This window comes from Leptonychotes weddellii, chromosome 13 (assembly GCF_054177405.1).
Source record: "Leptonychotes weddellii isolate Sample4059 chromosome 13, ASM5417740v2, whole genome shotgun sequence".
Lineage (NCBI taxonomy): Eukaryota > Metazoa > Chordata > Mammalia > Carnivora > Phocidae > Leptonychotes > Leptonychotes weddellii.
In genome coordinates this window covers 73,255,815-73,273,572 of record NC_138381.1, presented here as the reverse complement: position 1 = coordinate 73,273,572, position 17,758 = coordinate 73,255,815, and the positions used below count along the sequence as shown (strand labels likewise).

General features: G+C 42.1%; 1 protein-coding gene across 6 annotated transcripts in view; it reads right to left on the bottom strand.

Annotated features, from left to right (window-relative positions):
• Positions 1-17,758, bottom strand: part of HECTD4 (HECT domain E3 ubiquitin protein ligase 4) — a 181,973-nt gene that overhangs the window by 54,026 nt on the left and 110,189 nt on the right. For all 6 annotated transcript variants that reach the window (XM_081802187.1, XM_081802188.1, XM_081802189.1 and 3 more), the window contains exons 30-44: positions 16,810-16,945; positions 16,555-16,696; positions 16,271-16,437; positions 14,044-14,190; positions 13,053-13,237; positions 11,141-11,294; positions 9,795-10,075; positions 9,396-9,585; positions 7,850-7,931; positions 6,274-6,476; positions 5,501-5,636; positions 4,497-4,679; positions 3,864-4,028; positions 3,300-3,469; positions 2,557-2,672 (exon numbers count right to left, since the gene is read on the bottom strand). In XM_081802187.1, the coding sequence (XP_081658313.1) occupies positions 2,557-2,672; positions 3,300-3,469; positions 3,864-4,028; positions 4,497-4,679; positions 5,501-5,636; positions 6,274-6,476; positions 7,850-7,931; positions 9,396-9,585; positions 9,795-10,075; positions 11,141-11,294; positions 13,053-13,237; positions 14,044-14,190; positions 16,271-16,437; positions 16,555-16,696; positions 16,810-16,945 (2,457 nt within the window). The remainder of the gene's footprint in view (positions 1-2,556; positions 2,673-3,299; positions 3,470-3,863; positions 4,029-4,496; positions 4,680-5,500; positions 5,637-6,273; positions 6,477-7,849; positions 7,932-9,395; positions 9,586-9,794; positions 10,076-11,140; positions 11,295-13,052; positions 13,238-14,043; positions 14,191-16,270; positions 16,438-16,554; positions 16,697-16,809; positions 16,946-17,758) is intronic.

Here is a 17,758-nt window from a genome sequence, read left to right as displayed (position 1 = left end):
GTGTGTGAATTTCACATTTTCATACATGAAATAAAAAGTCTTAATACATTTAAAAATAAAAATCAAAGAACTCTTTCTCTTCTACCCATCACCTTGAAACATTTATTAAACAGCACTTCTTCTAAGCACAGTCTAGGACTCTCTTGTGGGCTCTAAGAATCCACCGCTGTGTTACAAAGTAACCCAGATGCAGGGTTGGTTGGTTGTTGGCTGGCTGTTCTCAGTAAAGGACTGAGAAACCAGCAAACTTTGATAAGTACTTTAAACTTCAAAGCTCTTTCCGGTAACCTAATAAGTGAGTTATTAAGGACTGTTAAACTTGACATAAGACACTATTTTAGGATATAAATTGATGTGTATAAGCTCATAGTCTTCTCTTTTGTGGCAATTAGTAAACACTTCCCACACATTTCTATCCAACTCTTCGTGACCACAGAGTTCTTTTCCATTAGGGAAAATGGGTTAGGTGGGTTATTATTAAAACCACTTGAGGTCACTGCTCCAAATCACTGATTCCTAGCTTGTACATTAAGTAGAAAAGTTAATTTCACAGTTTTACGACTCCCTTATTCGATAAAACGTATAAAAGGCTATTCAGAGTCCTATAAAAGAGCGAGTGGGGCGCCTGGGTGGCTCAGTCGTTAAGCGTCTGCCTTCGGCTCAGGTCATGATCCCAGGGTCCTGGGATCGAGTCCCACATCGGGCTCCCTGATCGGCGGGAAGCCTGCTTCTCCCTCTCCCACTCCCCCTGCTTGTGTTCCTGCTCTCGCTGTCTCTCTCTCTGTCAAATAAATAAATAAAATCTTTAAAAAAAAAAAAAAAAGAGCGAGTGATCAGGGAGCCTTGGTGGCTCAGTCAGTTAAGTGTCTGCCTTCGGCTCAGGTCATGATCCCAGGGTTCTGGGATTGAGCCCCACATGTGGCTCCCGGCTCAGGGGGGCCTGCTTCTCCCTCTGCCCTCAGCTTGTGCTCTCTCTCAAATAAATAAAATCTTTAAAAAAAAAAAAAAAAAGGGAAAAAAAAGCAAGAGATCAATTCAGCAAGTACATGCTTGCTAAAAATCAGTCACGTAGGTCTTACAATGCAACGTAGGCCAAGAACATGAAAAAGCAGGGCAAGGAATGAAGACCCAACCACAAGTACAAAGCTGAATTACGGGCAAACATTTAGTCACAAGTAACTTCCCCTCAGAAGCCTAGCAAATTTCTTTTCTTCTGTTCTTATTCTCTATGCTCAGAATCTCCCTGAGGTTTATTAACAGTCACTGGTTCCACAGAGCTACTACCCCTAAAAGAGGGAGATTTGAAGAGTAAGACACATACAGAGTGAAGACCAAAAGCAAAGACCAATCAAAGAAATTGGTACCACATGAAAAAGAAAAATTTAAAGAAAGAAGAGAGATTAGGGAGTGACTGAAAAAGCGAATGGCATGAGAAACAGTAAATAACATGGACAATAAAAATGACCCCGCACAGACAAAGGATACCACTAAAACCATTAAGGAAGTTAAAGATATTCATCTATTCCTTACAGTTCATGAAAATGCTAGCAACTAGAGCACTGGAGGATGCTAATCTAACTGAACAATTTCCTTTCGAGTCCAGTTATATCCTTGGGGAAAAAGCATAAATTTTCATTTAAAAACACCCAGGCCAACTACCAATTTATAGGAAATCTGAAGACTGAGGGACACAATAAATGACACCACAGAGATATAATCAGCAAAATCCAGACTATGGGAAACCTTTCAAAAAATAAATTGCAAGGCAAAAAGAACATAATGAGGGGATGAAATTACAATGTAAGAATTTTATTTGGATCCCGATTCAAATAAACAAATACAAAAACAAGTATGACTATATGAGAAAATCAGAAAGATGCACACGGACTAGTTAGTATTAAAGAACTACCATTAATTTTTCAGATGCGATAATGGTATTGCATTTTTTTTAAGAGTCCTTTTTTTTTTTTTAGAGACACATACTAAAATATTTATGGGTAGAGTAATATCTAAGAATCTGCTTAAAAACAATCCAGGAGGGGGGTACAGCACAGATGAATCAGGACTGACCATGAATTGATAACTGTTTAGGGTTCCCTTTACTAGTCTCCCTATTTTTGTGTTTAAACTTTTCCATGAACACAGACACACACACACACACACACACACACACACACAGAAGTTAGTGCAAACTCCTGACTATGAACTCAAATGTAGCCAATGACAATAGTCAGAAAGTATCAGTAGCCCTAAGAGTTCATAAAATTCTAACAGGGAAACAAATGCAATGAATTAATGTGAATGGAAGAAAGAAAACATGATGGCATGGTCCTCAAGTTAAATTGAAAAACGATTTCCTTTGTACGTACTGAAAGCTGTTTACATTTCTAGATCTGGGATAAAAGTTGTGCTAAGTGCGGTCTATAGAGCTCAGCTACTTGACGTGTGTGTGTGTTGGGGGGGTGCAAGCACGTGCGTGTGCATGTTAGCATTCCATCATCAAACTGGAAATGTGCTGATAACACTTAATAAAACAGGAAAGCCACAGGTACTTACCAGCACTGCATTCCTGGGCTACTAGGTTGAGCACTTCAACAGCTGCTGGACACTGTTGTATGAATTCTTCACAGAATAAGCTGTCTTCTAAAAGCTGGGCCATGACCAGGCATGCTCTTAATGTTAAAAGATTTATAATATTTCAAAGTCATCAATATTCATTCTCTAAGGAGTTAACTATGAAAAGCATTTCAATCAACTTTGTCCCCTAATTTACAAAAAGGTTCAAACTCCCCTTTCCTCTTGCTTTTTTTCTGAACTGGACTGATCTGGAAACATAAGTAACTTCTCTTCCCACTTGAGGGCATTCCCTAGTTCTTCTCCTTATCAGTTTGGAAAGTGATGGACCAGATGTATATTAACATAGCACGAGCCATTTAAACAAGGTAAAGTGGCAGAGAGATTCACTGGGATAGAACGAAGTGCTTTTCCCAAAGCAAAGCAGTGAAGCCTTGTGTATATTCCATAGGTCACCTTTTGACTGCTTGCTTATTTTCTTAGGGGTACAGCTAAACTGTTTTAAATTTCAGAAGTTGCACAATGCAACAAAACTTGCAGAAATTGGGGAATGTAACAAAAATGTAGTAAACAAAGCGCAAGAGAACGTCTCCGTTCTCAGTTTGACATGAACTTCACACCGTGGACCCACTAAGCCAGGAGTGGAGGGGCCCAGCAAGGCCCCCCACCTCTGTGGCCTGCACCACCTCAGCCAGCACATTAGGGGATCTCTGGAGGGTGCTCACCTTGTTCTTATTTCAGCCAGGAGCCGAACGACTGCCATCACAGGAGCTGACCCATCTCCTGTTGCAGGAAGTGAGGTATGAATAGAGAGACTTCCCTCCTGAGGAAGCAACATGGACTGGACTGCCTGTACTACCTTCTCAGTAATGGACAGTTTATGAAGAGGCAGTGCCTGATGGTGGTGCGGGGGGGGCATGGCAAAAAGTTAAATTCAAGTAGTTAGTTTATAAGAAATGAGGGTGTTATTATCTGGAGTTAATTCTCAAAATTTCAGTTAAAAAAAATAAAATCACCATACATAAAATTGCAAACTAGACCAAAACAATTAAAAATACAATACCCTGTGGAATATTCCTAACCAAAGAAATGAATTTTGTCATCTAGGTGAAAATCTTCACACAAATGTTACTATTAAGTAATTACGCCCAATATATAAATATACATCCCAAGTAACACTTAAGATAAACAAGTATTTGTGCCCTTGTACTGTGTGCACACTCATTTTTCATTACAGTATGGTTACCATTTGTAGTGACATTTAATAATGCATTTAAAAATCACCTTACCTCTGATCTTGGAACACAAAGTCTAGACAATGGAATAGTCAATGTGTCTGATGCTTGCGAAGTCTTTCTACAGTCTATGGGTGGGAATCTGACTGTAGCTATACCTTCCTGTTCATTGATAGAAGCCACTACTCCGATGCTTCCTGATATTCCTCTACCTAAAACCTAGAGACAAAGATGGATTAGCACCATCGACCAGCTCTGATGGTGTATGCAACTCTGTCATGGGCTAGGTGCAGAGAAGTAAATTCACAGCTGTGGTTAGTGGCATTACAGGAACAGTTCGTTACAGTACAGATACCAAGCACTGAATGGGAGTTAAAATAATAGGTCCTAAAACCTATGTCAAGGTGATCACAATAGGATAGAACCTCAAACTTCCAACACTAAAATATTAGTGACACCATGGGACACAAGTATTATAATTAACATCATACAGTACTGTACTAATATCTGAATAACGTGTAGCACAGTGTGGATTAGAATTCATGAGTTTCTCAGATTCCTTATTTAGCTTGAAGAACTAGGATTTCTGTCCAACTGGGTGGATGATACCACCTTTACAGATGATCAGTTAATCAATGAAGCAGTAGCTTGGGGAGAGCAGGGGCTTGGGAAATGCTGGCTGGTTACCTGAACCTCAGACCCTATCTTGATGGTCTCTTTGAAGCCTCCGAGGGCACACAGTGCAGCGACGGCCTGGCGGGCGATTCTCTGAAGTTTGGCGAGTTTCCTGCCGCTACTGCTGCCATTTTCCAGAATGCTCTCTGCATATTTCCCCAACTGTGGAATGTACATCAGCGCACGAGACAGAACCTAAATGTAAGCAGCAGCCGTGTAGTAGGAGTTAAAGCTTTGGCTATTATCAATATTAAGAGTGATGAAGTGTCCATAACAGTGGCTGGCTGCCGTGTACTGAAGGAACTCTGGCTAGGGGAGGGATGAAGTAACTATCAACTGACCATTGACATCTTGCCATATTTGCCTCATGTGATTAGACAAGGCTGGAAACACACAACCTCAGAATGTGGGAGAATCGAACACGGTTAACAAAACCCCAAAGGAGAAGAAAAACTTATCTGAGGGAAAACCATCACAGCTTACTGCCTACAACTCAACACCCAATTTCCTTAAGGCAATCACTTGAAAAATGACTGTGGGCAAACGGGAATTGAATAGAGCTCCCTAGTTTTCAGGAAACTAGACTACCATCTGTCATGATGAATTACTGATAGAGCATCTGGGGGGTATGTATCACAGAGGCCTCCTTAGGACTTACTACAAATCCTTACTAAGGACTTACTACAAATCCAATAAACCAAGGCTGCATGATTCCCTATTGTCGGTACCAGTTGAACATAAGCAAGAAGGAGAAACAAGGAGTGCCATTCTTTCCCTGAGAATATGGTCCCATCTTCTGTAAAATCAGAAATGACAGTGACAGGAGACACAGGTTAACAGGTGAAACGACTAAACCAAAGCAAATTTGAGGGGGAAGACCGCTAACAAGCCAATCTGGCCAATTTGGGAACTCTCTCTTTACTAGAATAGGACCCTCGCTAGGCAGGATTCAAATGCTAAAAGAGAACACAAACTTCCTCCTGGCTTCTTCAGCTAAGCAGTGACACTGTGCTAACCTTTTCTGCCGTTGTGGTCCATATTTGAGCAGCATTTGACTCGGGTGCCATTAGCAAGCTATGAAGCAAGGCGATCACTTCTGCGGCCATGCTGTTCGCCACGTGCCCACTGATGAAGGGTCGGACGGGGTCAGTCCTGCGAGCGTCAAGAGGGAAAGTGTCAGTGCCCAGCGATGGTTTAAGAATGCAGAGAAATGGCTTTTAGGGTTATCAAAAGATGGAAAAATTTTCTAATGATACAAGAAAAAGTGGATTTCATTGAGAAGAAGAGAAGCTAAATTAAATCACTTCTCTCATACTCTGTTAACTAAAGAATCCTCTGAAACAGCAGACCTCAAACTTGAGCTGCATAAACCATCAGGAGTGAGGGAAGACACTATGCTGCACCTATTCCTGGCCAGCAAACACAGAACAGCTCGCAAACTTCCTGGAGGCAACACTCATTCCTCCTGTCTACTCCTAGAAAGGAGTTCATGTGTACAGCTGGGCTGGTTTGGAAGAAGTAAAGGCAGCAAGACGTAAGTTTACTAATACTCCAAAAAACTACAGCTGATGTTCCTGGTAGTGGCCTTCCTCAGGAAAAACAGCCCTCTGGCTACAGATGCCCACTCAGCCAGGAGCGCCACCCTATTCGCCCACCACAACCTCAGATGGGTATTTTGAGCCCTCAGTCCTCATTTCCAGCCGGTCAAGGGGATGATATACAATTAAAGCCCTAAGAACAAGTCCATCACAAAGTAGGTCTGGGAAAAGTGTGGACAGGGAAAGACTACCTGGCGAGCTCAGAGTTCCTCTCTCGGCAAATGGAGGTCTGGGCGGTTTTCTTTTTGTCACCTGTGGACAGTCCACTCACAGTCTCTGGGCTGACGGACTCTACAGGTGGCCCGACGCTGACGATGAGGCCTGACTGGGCCCACTTGGTTGCCTTCCGAAGAGCGGCTGCAGCCTCTTCTGTGATCACCTCACAGCAGCCGCCCTGGAGGGAGGTTTGAGACTGTCACCTTCCTGCGCTTCCTTAATTTTTAAAGCCTGCTTCCCCATTACCAAAGCAATCCAGGCTCGTTTCTCAAAAACTCACATGTTAAAATACTATATGTAGAAAGTTAACTTCCCATAAACATCCCATGACTCTACCCAGTCATATAATTGTTAGTCCTCTGGATTTGTCTCCATGTAAATTCTGGCATACATAATCATGGATCAGTTTTTCTATTTAATTTTTATCAGTTATCAAACTATCATGTGTTTTGATATTGGCATATGCAGATCTACCTGGCTCTTTTTACGGTTGTATGGTATTTCATGGTATGCATATAATTTTTAAATTTAAAAATTTAAGGTATAATTGACATATAACAATTTCTTTAATCAATTTCCTATTTATGGGTATACAGATTCTATTTTGTTTTTTACAAATAAAACCATAAAAAGTATGGTTGTCTCTGGGCACTAGAGAATGCCTGTTTACCCTCACCTTGACAATAATGAGTATTATCAGTTTTCTTTGACAGGTGAAAAATGACATATAACTATTTTTATTCCCTTATTTGTGTAATTTGTAAACATGGGCATATTTTTATATTTTTTATGGGCTGTGTGTCTTTCTTTTTAAGATTTCATTTATTTATTTATTTGACAGAGAGAAAGAGAGACAGCGAGAGAGGGAACACAAGCAGGGGGAGTGGGAGAGGGAGAAACAGGTTCCCCGCAGAACAGGGAGCCTGATGCGGGGCTCGATCCCAGGATCCGGGGATCATGACCTGAGTCGAAGTCAGATGCTTAACAACTGAGCCACCCAGGGGCCCCTTTATCTATTATTCTTTTAATCTTCACATCTTATCACTTTTAAAGTACTATTTTTTTTTTTTTTTTTTAAAGAGAGAGCGTGCACGTGCTGGTACCGGGAGGGGCAGAGAGAGAAAGAGAGACAGAATCTTAAGCATGTTCCGTGCCCAGCGCGGAGCCCAACACAGGGCTCGATCTCACAACCCTGAAACAGGACCTGAGCCCAAATCAAGAGTGAGATGCTAAACCGACTGAGCCACTCAGGCGCCCCTCACTTTTAAAGTATCATTAGGCTGCAAAACTTTAATAGAGCTAAGGGAAAACTTCTAGGTCAAAACCAAGAATTCTCTTTTACTTTTTTTTTTTTTTTAGCGTTAATGACAAATTGATTCTGACTAGTTCTCTTGAAAATGGTTTCAGTTAAACCACTGACTTCAATTTCTCACCCTGCCTCTTTCTGGGAACTTTTTTTTTTCTTCTTAAATGTCTCTGCAAACCTGAAGTATGGTAAACGTCCCTCAATCATGGGTCTTGTCAGACCAGGTGTTTCCATATTAGGGTTACCTTGGTCATGTCTCGATCCATTTTCACGACTTTCTCCATGTTGGCACCAGTACCAAGTCTGAAGGGCCGTCCTTCTGAGCTACTAAAAGGGAAAGCAGAGAGAGGTGACGATCTTACAGGCAAGGTCAAGGTGGGGCTGCAGGCTGTGAGGCAACCTTGTACTGGCCAGGCCAGCATTATATGCAACAACAGGATTTTAAAATCCACAGTAGATGCAATTTTTCAAAAAGGAAATTATTTATTATTGTTTAATTATAGCACTTTTAGGGATTAAAATACCAGCTGTTTTTACAGTTGTAATAATTAAAACCTACATGACAATGACGTGCAAACTAAAAAGCTGAACAAAATCGAGAATCTGCGCCTACAATGCAGGGAAGGCCGCGCACCTGGGAGACACTCAGTAAGTGATCTAAATCCCAAAGTGAGGGGACTTTAGCAACAGCATGGGTGGGATGCCTTGGTGTGAATGACTGGATCTTTCTAATAATTCAGCTTCCTCTTCCTCTTAAACCTGGCTCTCCAAAAACTCCTTCAGCAAATTTGTACTGTGAAGTTTCTCAATGCCCGAGAATCCTTCTTGGCGATTTCTGCATCTAGCACTGACCTGCCTGACTCCGCTTAGTTTATGCTAGTGGTCCATTAGTGCTTTCAGTTGCCATGATGGCAGACAAGGGACCAATTAGGAGGATGACACCATCATCACATCATTTATTTGAAGAAAGAAGTCATCCCCTGAGACATACACACATGTCCTAAATTCCCTCATGTTCTGTGGCAGGACTTCCCGTCGTCCTCGCTCCCACTAACAGGGCCCCCTGTGGGTTTATAATCTTTGGACAGTAAGTATATTTTTACTTCATACCATTTTTCATCATACCATTCATACTTCAATGAATTATAGCTTTAAAGAAGTTTCTCTTGGGCGCCTGGGTGGCTCAGTTGGTTAAGCGACTGCCTTCGGCTCAGGTCATGATCCTGGAGTCCCGGGATCGAGTCCCGCATCAGGCTCCCTGCTCAGCGGGGGGTCTGCCTCTCCCTCTGACCCTCTTCCCTCTCGTGCTCTCTGTCTCTCATTCTCTCTCTCAAATAAATAAATAAAATCTTTAAAAAAATAAAAAAAAAAATAAAGAAGTTTCTCTTATCTCTCCACCTCACAGTCAATGGTATCCCTTAAATTTACCAATGGCTGAAGGATGCCAATGACTAAAACCAGACTGCATTATTCCTTCTCGAAGCCCAAATCACACTGTAGACTCTCCATTGAGCACAAACAATACATTCTCAACAGGGCTTTCGCTCTCTGTTGGGTCTGAAGAAACAGTACCGAGTTGTGGATAAAAGCTTGGGCTCTGTGGTCAGAGGCCTGCGTCTGTGGTTCAGCTCTGCCTCAGTTTCTCCACTGTAACAACAGGGATGACAGTGATTACCTCTTAGGGTTGTCAAGAGGGCTGGGACAGCTGATGTACGTAAGGGGCTTACTGAGCACAGTGCCTGGGACACAGTCAGTGCCTGATGGCATGTAGCTATTACAATCATCAGTCACCTTAGTAGCGGCTGGAGAACCTCATGAGATGACTGGTCTTCCCGCTTGTGGATAAAGATAGACAGCTTGCCATCCACTGCTTCACTCTCTTCTCCAGGATCTTTATCTCCTTTTAAGGAATTCTTGGGACTGGTTTTTGTCAATGTAGTGTCAGGTTCAGAAGCAGTTGGAGAAAGAACTGTCTGACATCCTTTAAAAGCGAACAGAACGACAGCAGTGTTATTTGTGCATCCCCTGCGCAGGGAGGACTCTAGTTTTGGTCTCTCTTCCTCCGGCTCCCATCTCCCTCTCTTCCATTGCAAGAGGCGTGGCAGCAGCAGCTAACCAACAATGGAAAGCTCAGGCTGGCCGTCCCCAGCAAGTGGGCACCTCAGTGCCATTCTCCAACCAGCTGCTCACCTGGGACCACGTAATCTGCCAGCTTTGCTAAGAGCAATGAGGCAATCTTGGATGCTGGGTCGCTGGGATCCTCCTGCTCACTGTTTAGGGAGGGAACGGAGTAGCTCCATGGCGGGAGCTCCACGTTTCCACAGTCTTCTACACTCATCAGTGGGAGCGCCGCCCGGCACAGCTGAAGAATGATAAGGACTAGCTTTGGAGACGGGCGTTGGTCAAGCAGCAGAGAGAGGAGTTTGGACACACAAGCTGGCTGGCTCAGGATGGCTTTACCTATGTGACTTCTGAAAAAGAAGGAAGAAAAGGTACACAAGGTTGGGCATATTGGACTATAGAAATTCGGAAGCAAGAGTTCCCTAAATGAAGATGAACTGATTCGTGAGGAAGACACGGATTTGGCACTATGTTTTTATGAAAGAGAACTAAGGTTTTTGGTAAATATCTAATGAAAGCTCTCAACTGACCAGTCAATAGTACTTTTTTTTTTTTTTTTTTTTTTTTTTTTAAGATTTTTGTTTATATATTTCAGAGAGACAGAGCACAAGCAGGGGGAGCAGGAGAGGGAGAAGCAAACTCCCCGCTGAGCAGGGAGCCCGATGCGGGGCTGATCCCAGGACACTGGGATCATGACCGGAGCTGACGGCAGATGCTTAACGCACTGAGCCACCCAGGCACCCCCAGTCAATAGTACTTAGAAAGATCTTTGAGTATTTTCTGATCCCTGATGAAATTTACTGAACTGCGATGCTATAGTTCAGCATGGTTCACAGAGCACTACAACTTCACGACCCAAACTAGGAAGACTTTCCCTTCAGTCTTTTATTCCTTTTTAAGCTTCAAGACCAAAGGGCTTACGCAGCGTTGTACAGGCCCTGTGGCATCTCACTGAGAAGAAAAAGTCCAGTAGAAGCCAAAGAACAAGTAGCCTTATGTGTACAAGCGGGTGTGGGCCTCACGGCTTACACGGGATGGTATCAAACCTCCACAGATTGTCTTCTTTTTTAAGACACAGCATGAGAACATGAGTCAACTACAGGTCCTGACTGATTATCTTGCTATAATGAGGGTAAGGATTTTGGGTTACTCGATGCAACTGCATGGACTTGAAAGGCCAGCAGCTGTTACCAGCAAAGTATTAAAGCACATGGTATCGTTTTATAACGTAGAGATTCACCTGAATGATCCTCGCATTTTGGAACTCCTATCTTCCCAATGATTTTATTCTCCACTGTTCTTGAAGCAGAAGCATGTAATTTAGGTGTTTCAAAAGACAGTCACCACCCAAGGGAACCCCAATCACTCAGGAGGAAAGCCACTTTTTCTCACAGCTCTGGCTGGGCCTTCCATACCTTGAGAGATCATTGAGAAGACTGAGGACGTCCTGGAGGGCGTCATTCCCAGCAGCCTGGTTACCACAGCACTCAGTTGCTCGGGCAAGATGGTTGGTGAGAAGGCTGGACACCTGACGGGCCAGACCTGAGTGCACTGCCTCTGTGGAGCCGCCTTCAGAGTTATAAAAAAAAAAAAAAAAGAAAAAGAAAAAAAGAAAAACCAAGGTGAGAACCAAGGAAGCCACGGTAAGCCTGCAGGTGTGGCGAGCCCTCTCTCAGCCTCCCTACATTAAGCCTTCCTCTTGCCCGATTTTTCTTTAACCTGCTCAGTATTCCATTAGCTATCCAATTAGTGTCTCCTCATTAGATAACATCTGCACATAAAAAAGGTTAACGATTCAATGTTGGGGAAAGACATTATTCTTAACAAAAACTGAATTCATACAAAACAAGGAATATACTTCAATTAACAGGGAAGAATCACCCCCTCTTTTTTTTTTTTTTACTGTGATGAAAACATCTTGATTTTTAATTCATACCCTCTCTCTCTGCAAACACAATTAAAGACCTTTTGGGATCTTTCATTCTCACTGTAGTTCCAGAAGTCCCCCACCCCCCAAGCAGCTCTTGTAAAAAGCCACACAAATTAGTTGTCATTTCCTGAACTTCCCATGCTCTCTTGGATCCCTGTGCCTACACACACAGTTTTTTCTGCATGGAAATGTTCTTTAACCTGTAAGAATAACTCACATGTCACCTTCTTGGGAAGCTTTGCCTGATCTCTAGCACAGCTAGTCTGTAGGAACCTCTGTGCTGGCCCAGCACTTTGCATGCACCTCAATTACGGCACTAACCACACCACAGTCATTTGCTCATTGGTCTATCTCCCCCACTGCACCGTATTTCTTTGGAGGAAGAGCAATGCCTTGTTCAACTTATGCCTGACTCTCAAGACAATAAAACACACAGTGAATGAACAAACAGATAAGTAACCAAGCTATATAAACAGGCCTGGGATATCATGGAGACATCATCCTTCAACTTTACTTTTTCAACTGGGATGGTAAAAATATAGTTAGGAAGTAGCACTTGAAAATGCAACTAAACCATTTCATAGAAATATTTATTTGGAGACTGATAGCAGTGTTGACAAAAAGAACATGAAAGGTATCTTCTCGATTTCCTGGCTTACTGTACTCTTTTTCAGGGTGGTTATCATTCCCCACCCCCACCCCCAGCTTTATTGAGGGACGACTAACAAATACAAGTTATATACAATTTAGATTATAGAATGTAATTTTTTTTAAAAGGTGTACAACGTGATTATATATAGAGATATGTATATACATTGTGAAATGATTACCACAATCTAGTTAATACATCCATCACCTCACTAGTTACCTTTCTGTGTGTGTGTGTGTGTGTATGGTTTGAGCACATTTAAGATTCACTTTCTTAGAAACTTTCAAGAATATGATAAAGAATTACTAACTATAATCACCATGCTGTACATTAGACCCCAGAACTTATTCAATATCTTATAATTGGAAGTTTGACTCTTTGACCAACATCTCCCTACTTCCTTCTCCTCCTAAAATTCCTGGCAACCACCGTTCTAATCTTGGTTTCTAGGAGTTTGGCTTTTTTAGATTCCACATATAAGGGAAATCACTCAGTATTTGTCTTTCTGTGTCTGGCTTATTTCACTTAGCACCAGGTGCTCTGGGCTAGGATATTATTTAATGTCATAGTGTAGCCATAAATTTTCAGAGAAGGATGCTGATGAAGAGGCTCTCATGAAATCATTAATTAAACCCATCTGATTATGTAATTTAATATAGCCTTTCTTTCCCCCAGCCAGCACAAATAATTAAGTAAACATGTCAACGGAAGAAATCAATGAATTCTAGAATGGAATCCTGCTCCTTACCTTCTTCTTTTTCCCATTCAACACAGCGGTTGGCTAGCACCTGGAAAGCTGCCCAGGCCATGGTGGCCACCTTCTGCTTCTTGGTTTGCTTCTCACTGGAGCTGGACTCCGTCTGACTGCTCAAGCTACACAGTCGATCCATGAGCTGAACGAGGCCACTGCGCACCAGGCACTTCTCTTCACTCCTGGGCCAGGTGGAAAGGGTTACAAAGAATAAACGTCACTGTCCAGCCCTCGGGTTTAAGATCCAGGTTATCAAAGGGGTGTAAAACAAGTCAGCATAGTTCCTTGTCTATTACTTAGGATACTACCATGCATAACTGAACACAGAAATATTTCTCTACAATGAGGATTTCCTTCATAAATAAGGAACTCCAAGTTTTGGTTTGTTCATATAGAATAGCTAAGTAAAAATTGATAGAATCAACTCAAGGTTCCCATCCATAATACAAAAAACGTATGTATTTTATTATAAGGGGATTCATAAGGTCACTGAGAAAATAAATGCATTTGTAAAAAATTTTTGCCAAATATGTTAAAAAATTTCCTAGAGATCTTTTACTTTCCTTCAAACCTCTCCATTTTGACAATGTAATATAATCCCTATTGGCCACTTCTGATCATGTAGGAATTCAACAGTATGTAATTTACATAGTAACTTTAGGTGTCTGTCAGGAGGAAGCTCATTTAATCACAGTGATAGTGTCACTGGATAATCAAAGCAAAAAAAACCCCAATTTTTAAAAATCAAAAAAAACTTTTTAAAGATTTTATTTATTTGACAGAGAAGGAGCGAGCATGAGCTCAGCAGGAAGCCTGACGCAGGACTCAATCCCAGGACCCCAGGATCGTGACCTGAGCCGAAAGCAGACGCTTTACCGACTGAACCACCCAGGCGCCCCCACCCAATTTTTTAATTTAAAAATATTTTTATTTAAGCAACTGCACTGCAGTGTAACTTACCCACAATAAAAAGCATTGCCTTCCTTACCTGGTATAAGGTATGGTACACAAAAGTCCGATGCTATTTGCACATGCGATAGGGTAACGAGCACACAGAGACACGACAGAGGTCATGGTCTCGCCAAAGGCTTCCTGGACCTGCTCCACCATCCCACCACAGGTTAGTTCTTCAATTCTATGAAACAGAACCAAAGTGCAGGCTTCTTGAACCATGGCAAGAAGAGTGACAGTGAACATTAGAGCCGGAGAGTTCTTCTGAGAAATCCAAGAGTGTCTAGGTGAATCGAGAACTGAAGGGATCTTAGAGCTCACCAGTGTTTCCCAGACTGCAGGACCACAGAAGACTACTGGACAGCATTTCTTAAGATGCCTCAGAGATAATACCCACACTCTGGAAAAGTCTGGGGAATCCGAGGCTAAGTCAAATCAAGCAGGGTTCCCTACCAGGATTATTCGGAGCCTTACAAGGTTAAAGTCCACAATATCTCTAAGAGCAAGATAATGGTACTCCACATCACCAAACACATTTAATAAGGAAACCATCTGAAACATGTCTACCATATCCTATGCAGCACTGACTTCTATAAATGCAATTGTACTAATGAGAAAATCAACACCCAAATAGATGAACTAAGTGTCCTTTTCAAGTCCACACTGTGATTATTAGCAGAGTATGAGAATCCAATTGATATAAGACGTTCCCAGTGTAAACACACAACCTGGGGTAGATTCTACAGCAATTAATATTAGTTGAAAACTGGAACTCTCCGGATTTATCTACAAAGATATGCTACAGAATATTGTTTATAATAGCAAAAGTAAGTAAGTAAAATCTAAGGTTGAAAAATCAGGATTGAATCTGAATAAAGGTTCAGGAATATGATGCAGTGCTATACATCCACTAAAAACATTATAGGAGGTATCTATGGTTAGAATAAAGACAGAACAGATACACTAGAATGTTAACAGGTTTTATCTTAAGGTGTTGGATTTACAGGTGATTTTTACTTTATACTTTGGGATTTTCTGCATTTTTTTTAAATGTCTGACATGACATTACTGAGGGAAAAAAGAAAAATGCTGCCAGGGTTGTGGAGAAATTATTCTGGAAGTGAACTGTGGTGGCCAGTGCTACTCACTGGGCCTCCTGGGCACCCCTCTGGTTGGGTAAGCATGTGACCAGCCTGGCCAATGACCCTGAGCTCAGACAAGGGGACTGACAGCTTTCGGGATGGCGGTCCCCTCCTCTAACCCAGGCTCTCCGGGATTACCAGGGGCTGAGGCGCGCCTGTGCTGGACATGAGCAAGAACTGAAGTCCTGTTTTGTACACCAGAGATTTTGGAGGGTTTTGTTTCCAAACAGTAACCTGGTCTCTCCTGATTGACACAGAAATTTCTCAGGATATTCACGCTAGCTCTTTTCCCCCAGCCTCTGCTCTCTGCTTGCTGGCCAGAATTTCTCAAAGAGCTGTCAGGAGACACAAGTAGCCCCAGGCAGTTCTAGTCCAGGACCTGTAGACAAATGCCTTTTCTACTTCTACCTGAAGATCTTTGAAGCCCAGTAGGGAAGAGCATAGAAAAACTCCTCACAAATAAGTGATAAAACCTTCAAAGTTCATATCTACAATTAGGTTTTTAGAAATTGATCCAGTAAAAATAAGCACAAAAGTACACAAAAATATAGGCATAAGGATGTTAACTACATCACTGCTATTAATGCAAAAATAAAACAGAAAAAATGGAGAGAAAGAGAAAATGAACCATGTGTCCACCAGGAGGGGAGGAGTTAAATAAGACATAGCCATCCATACCTGGAAGTCCATGAAGTTCTTCAAAACTATAAAGGAGAACTACACGCATTGACATGAAAAGACAGATATATCCAAGATATGCTGAACAAAACTCCCGTGTTATAGTACAATATAATCTGAATTAAGAAAAAAAATCATACACAAACACACTTCCGTGTACAAAGAGAATTAAATAGCCATTTGTGTGTGTAGTTGATAAAAGCAGCTCTTAGTGAACAAGGTGGAATTCAGGAGAGGAAGGGGAGTAAAGACACTTTTACTTTCTGCTACATATGCTGACATTGTTACAAAATTGTGGAGCTCTTACAAAATAAAAATAAAATATTTTAGGGGAAAACACTAGTAAATACCACCATCGATGATCTGGCTTCAAGAGTCATCTTTGGAATGAACGCCTCTCACCCACTCTGGCCATGACGGTATGAACTACTAGAAGCAACTGACCTGGGTCCTCCCTGAAGGACCATAGTCACTGGACCCACAAGGTGTGTCACGCCCCCAACGCGCACAGCGGCCGTCAGCAATTCCCGCATGTGCACCAGCGCCTGCTTGCGAGTATTCCCCCGCCGCCACCTCGTCTGTGCAGCCAAAAGAAAGCTGCTGCTGGACACCTGAAAGGCATGACAAGGAAGTCCACCTGACTCTTGGGGACTGTCACAGGCGCGCCCAACCCCCCCACCTCGTGCTGTCAGGCGCTATTCCTCTGTAATCGGCAAAACACGACCTACGGCTTGGTCAGGGTTGGTGCCGATGAAGGCAAACAGCTGCCCCAGCAGGACGCTGTAGGTGGGCTTGTCCCTGCTGTCCTCAATGGCCAATGACTGCAGGAGTGTAAAGGAGCTGCTGCGGTGGCTGGTGACGTGGCGCCGCCTACAGGAAAACAAAACGGTGCTAGATCACAAAACAAACTCACTCAGGGAGCATGCTCTGATGAATGTATTCAGCTGCATGTGGGAATCCAATCTTGGCCATTAGCCATTTACCTCTGATTTGCTCTAGTAAATTCCAAATCTTCATTACCAATCATTTCCAGGTCAGAAGGAGCCGACATGCTGCGAAGAAAAACAGGCTGCCGCACAGCGTGAGATATCACCTTTGTTTCTGAAGCTGATTTACAAGCTGGAACAGAAAGGAATAAAAAGGTTGGCATACCTGCAGTCTGATTTGTAAGGACAGCAACAACAGCCCTGCTACCAGTCTAAGAGTATCTTCGCTTTCTAGGAGAGTTCACCCACCAAACCAGCTAGCACAGCACACTGACAATTTTAAGGCCCATTTTTAAAAACCTAGGTATTAGGGTTAAAAATTATTTTAGTGTGAAAAACTATAATCTTTTTATTAAATTTGGTTAAAAAAAAAAAAAAGGCTGCTAGATTCATTTGATATCCTAAACTCTCAAACTTCACCTTCATTTAAGCATTCTAAAAAGCCAGAGAGAACAGAAAAGTCATTTCTGGAATCAAAAATTTCTTAATTCAAATAAATCCAAATCCATTTTTTTCCCCCCAGAGACAGCCTTTTTCCGCCCCACTCCCCCTTAATCCTAGATTTATTTAGCTGACTTACTGACATTTGGTGGCACCTTGGTTTTGATCAAGTTGGTGTGAGTAAATATCACACTTGAGCTAGAATCTGACTGGCCCTTCCTACACTATCCAGGGAAATGGTTGTATCATAAAAGAACACTTTAATAGAAGATGACAAAACTGCATATAAAGATCATCTAAGGAAAAAAAAAGTAGAGCAGAGGTTATTTTGAATCTGTCTTAAGAATGGTTAGGCAGCTATTTTCAGACCACAGTGCTTTGAAACTAGAACTCAATCGCAAGAGGAAAGTCGGAAAGAACTCAAATACATGGAGGCTAAAGAGCATCCTACTGAAGAATGAATGGGTCAACCAGGAAATTAAAGAAGAATTAAAAAAATACATGG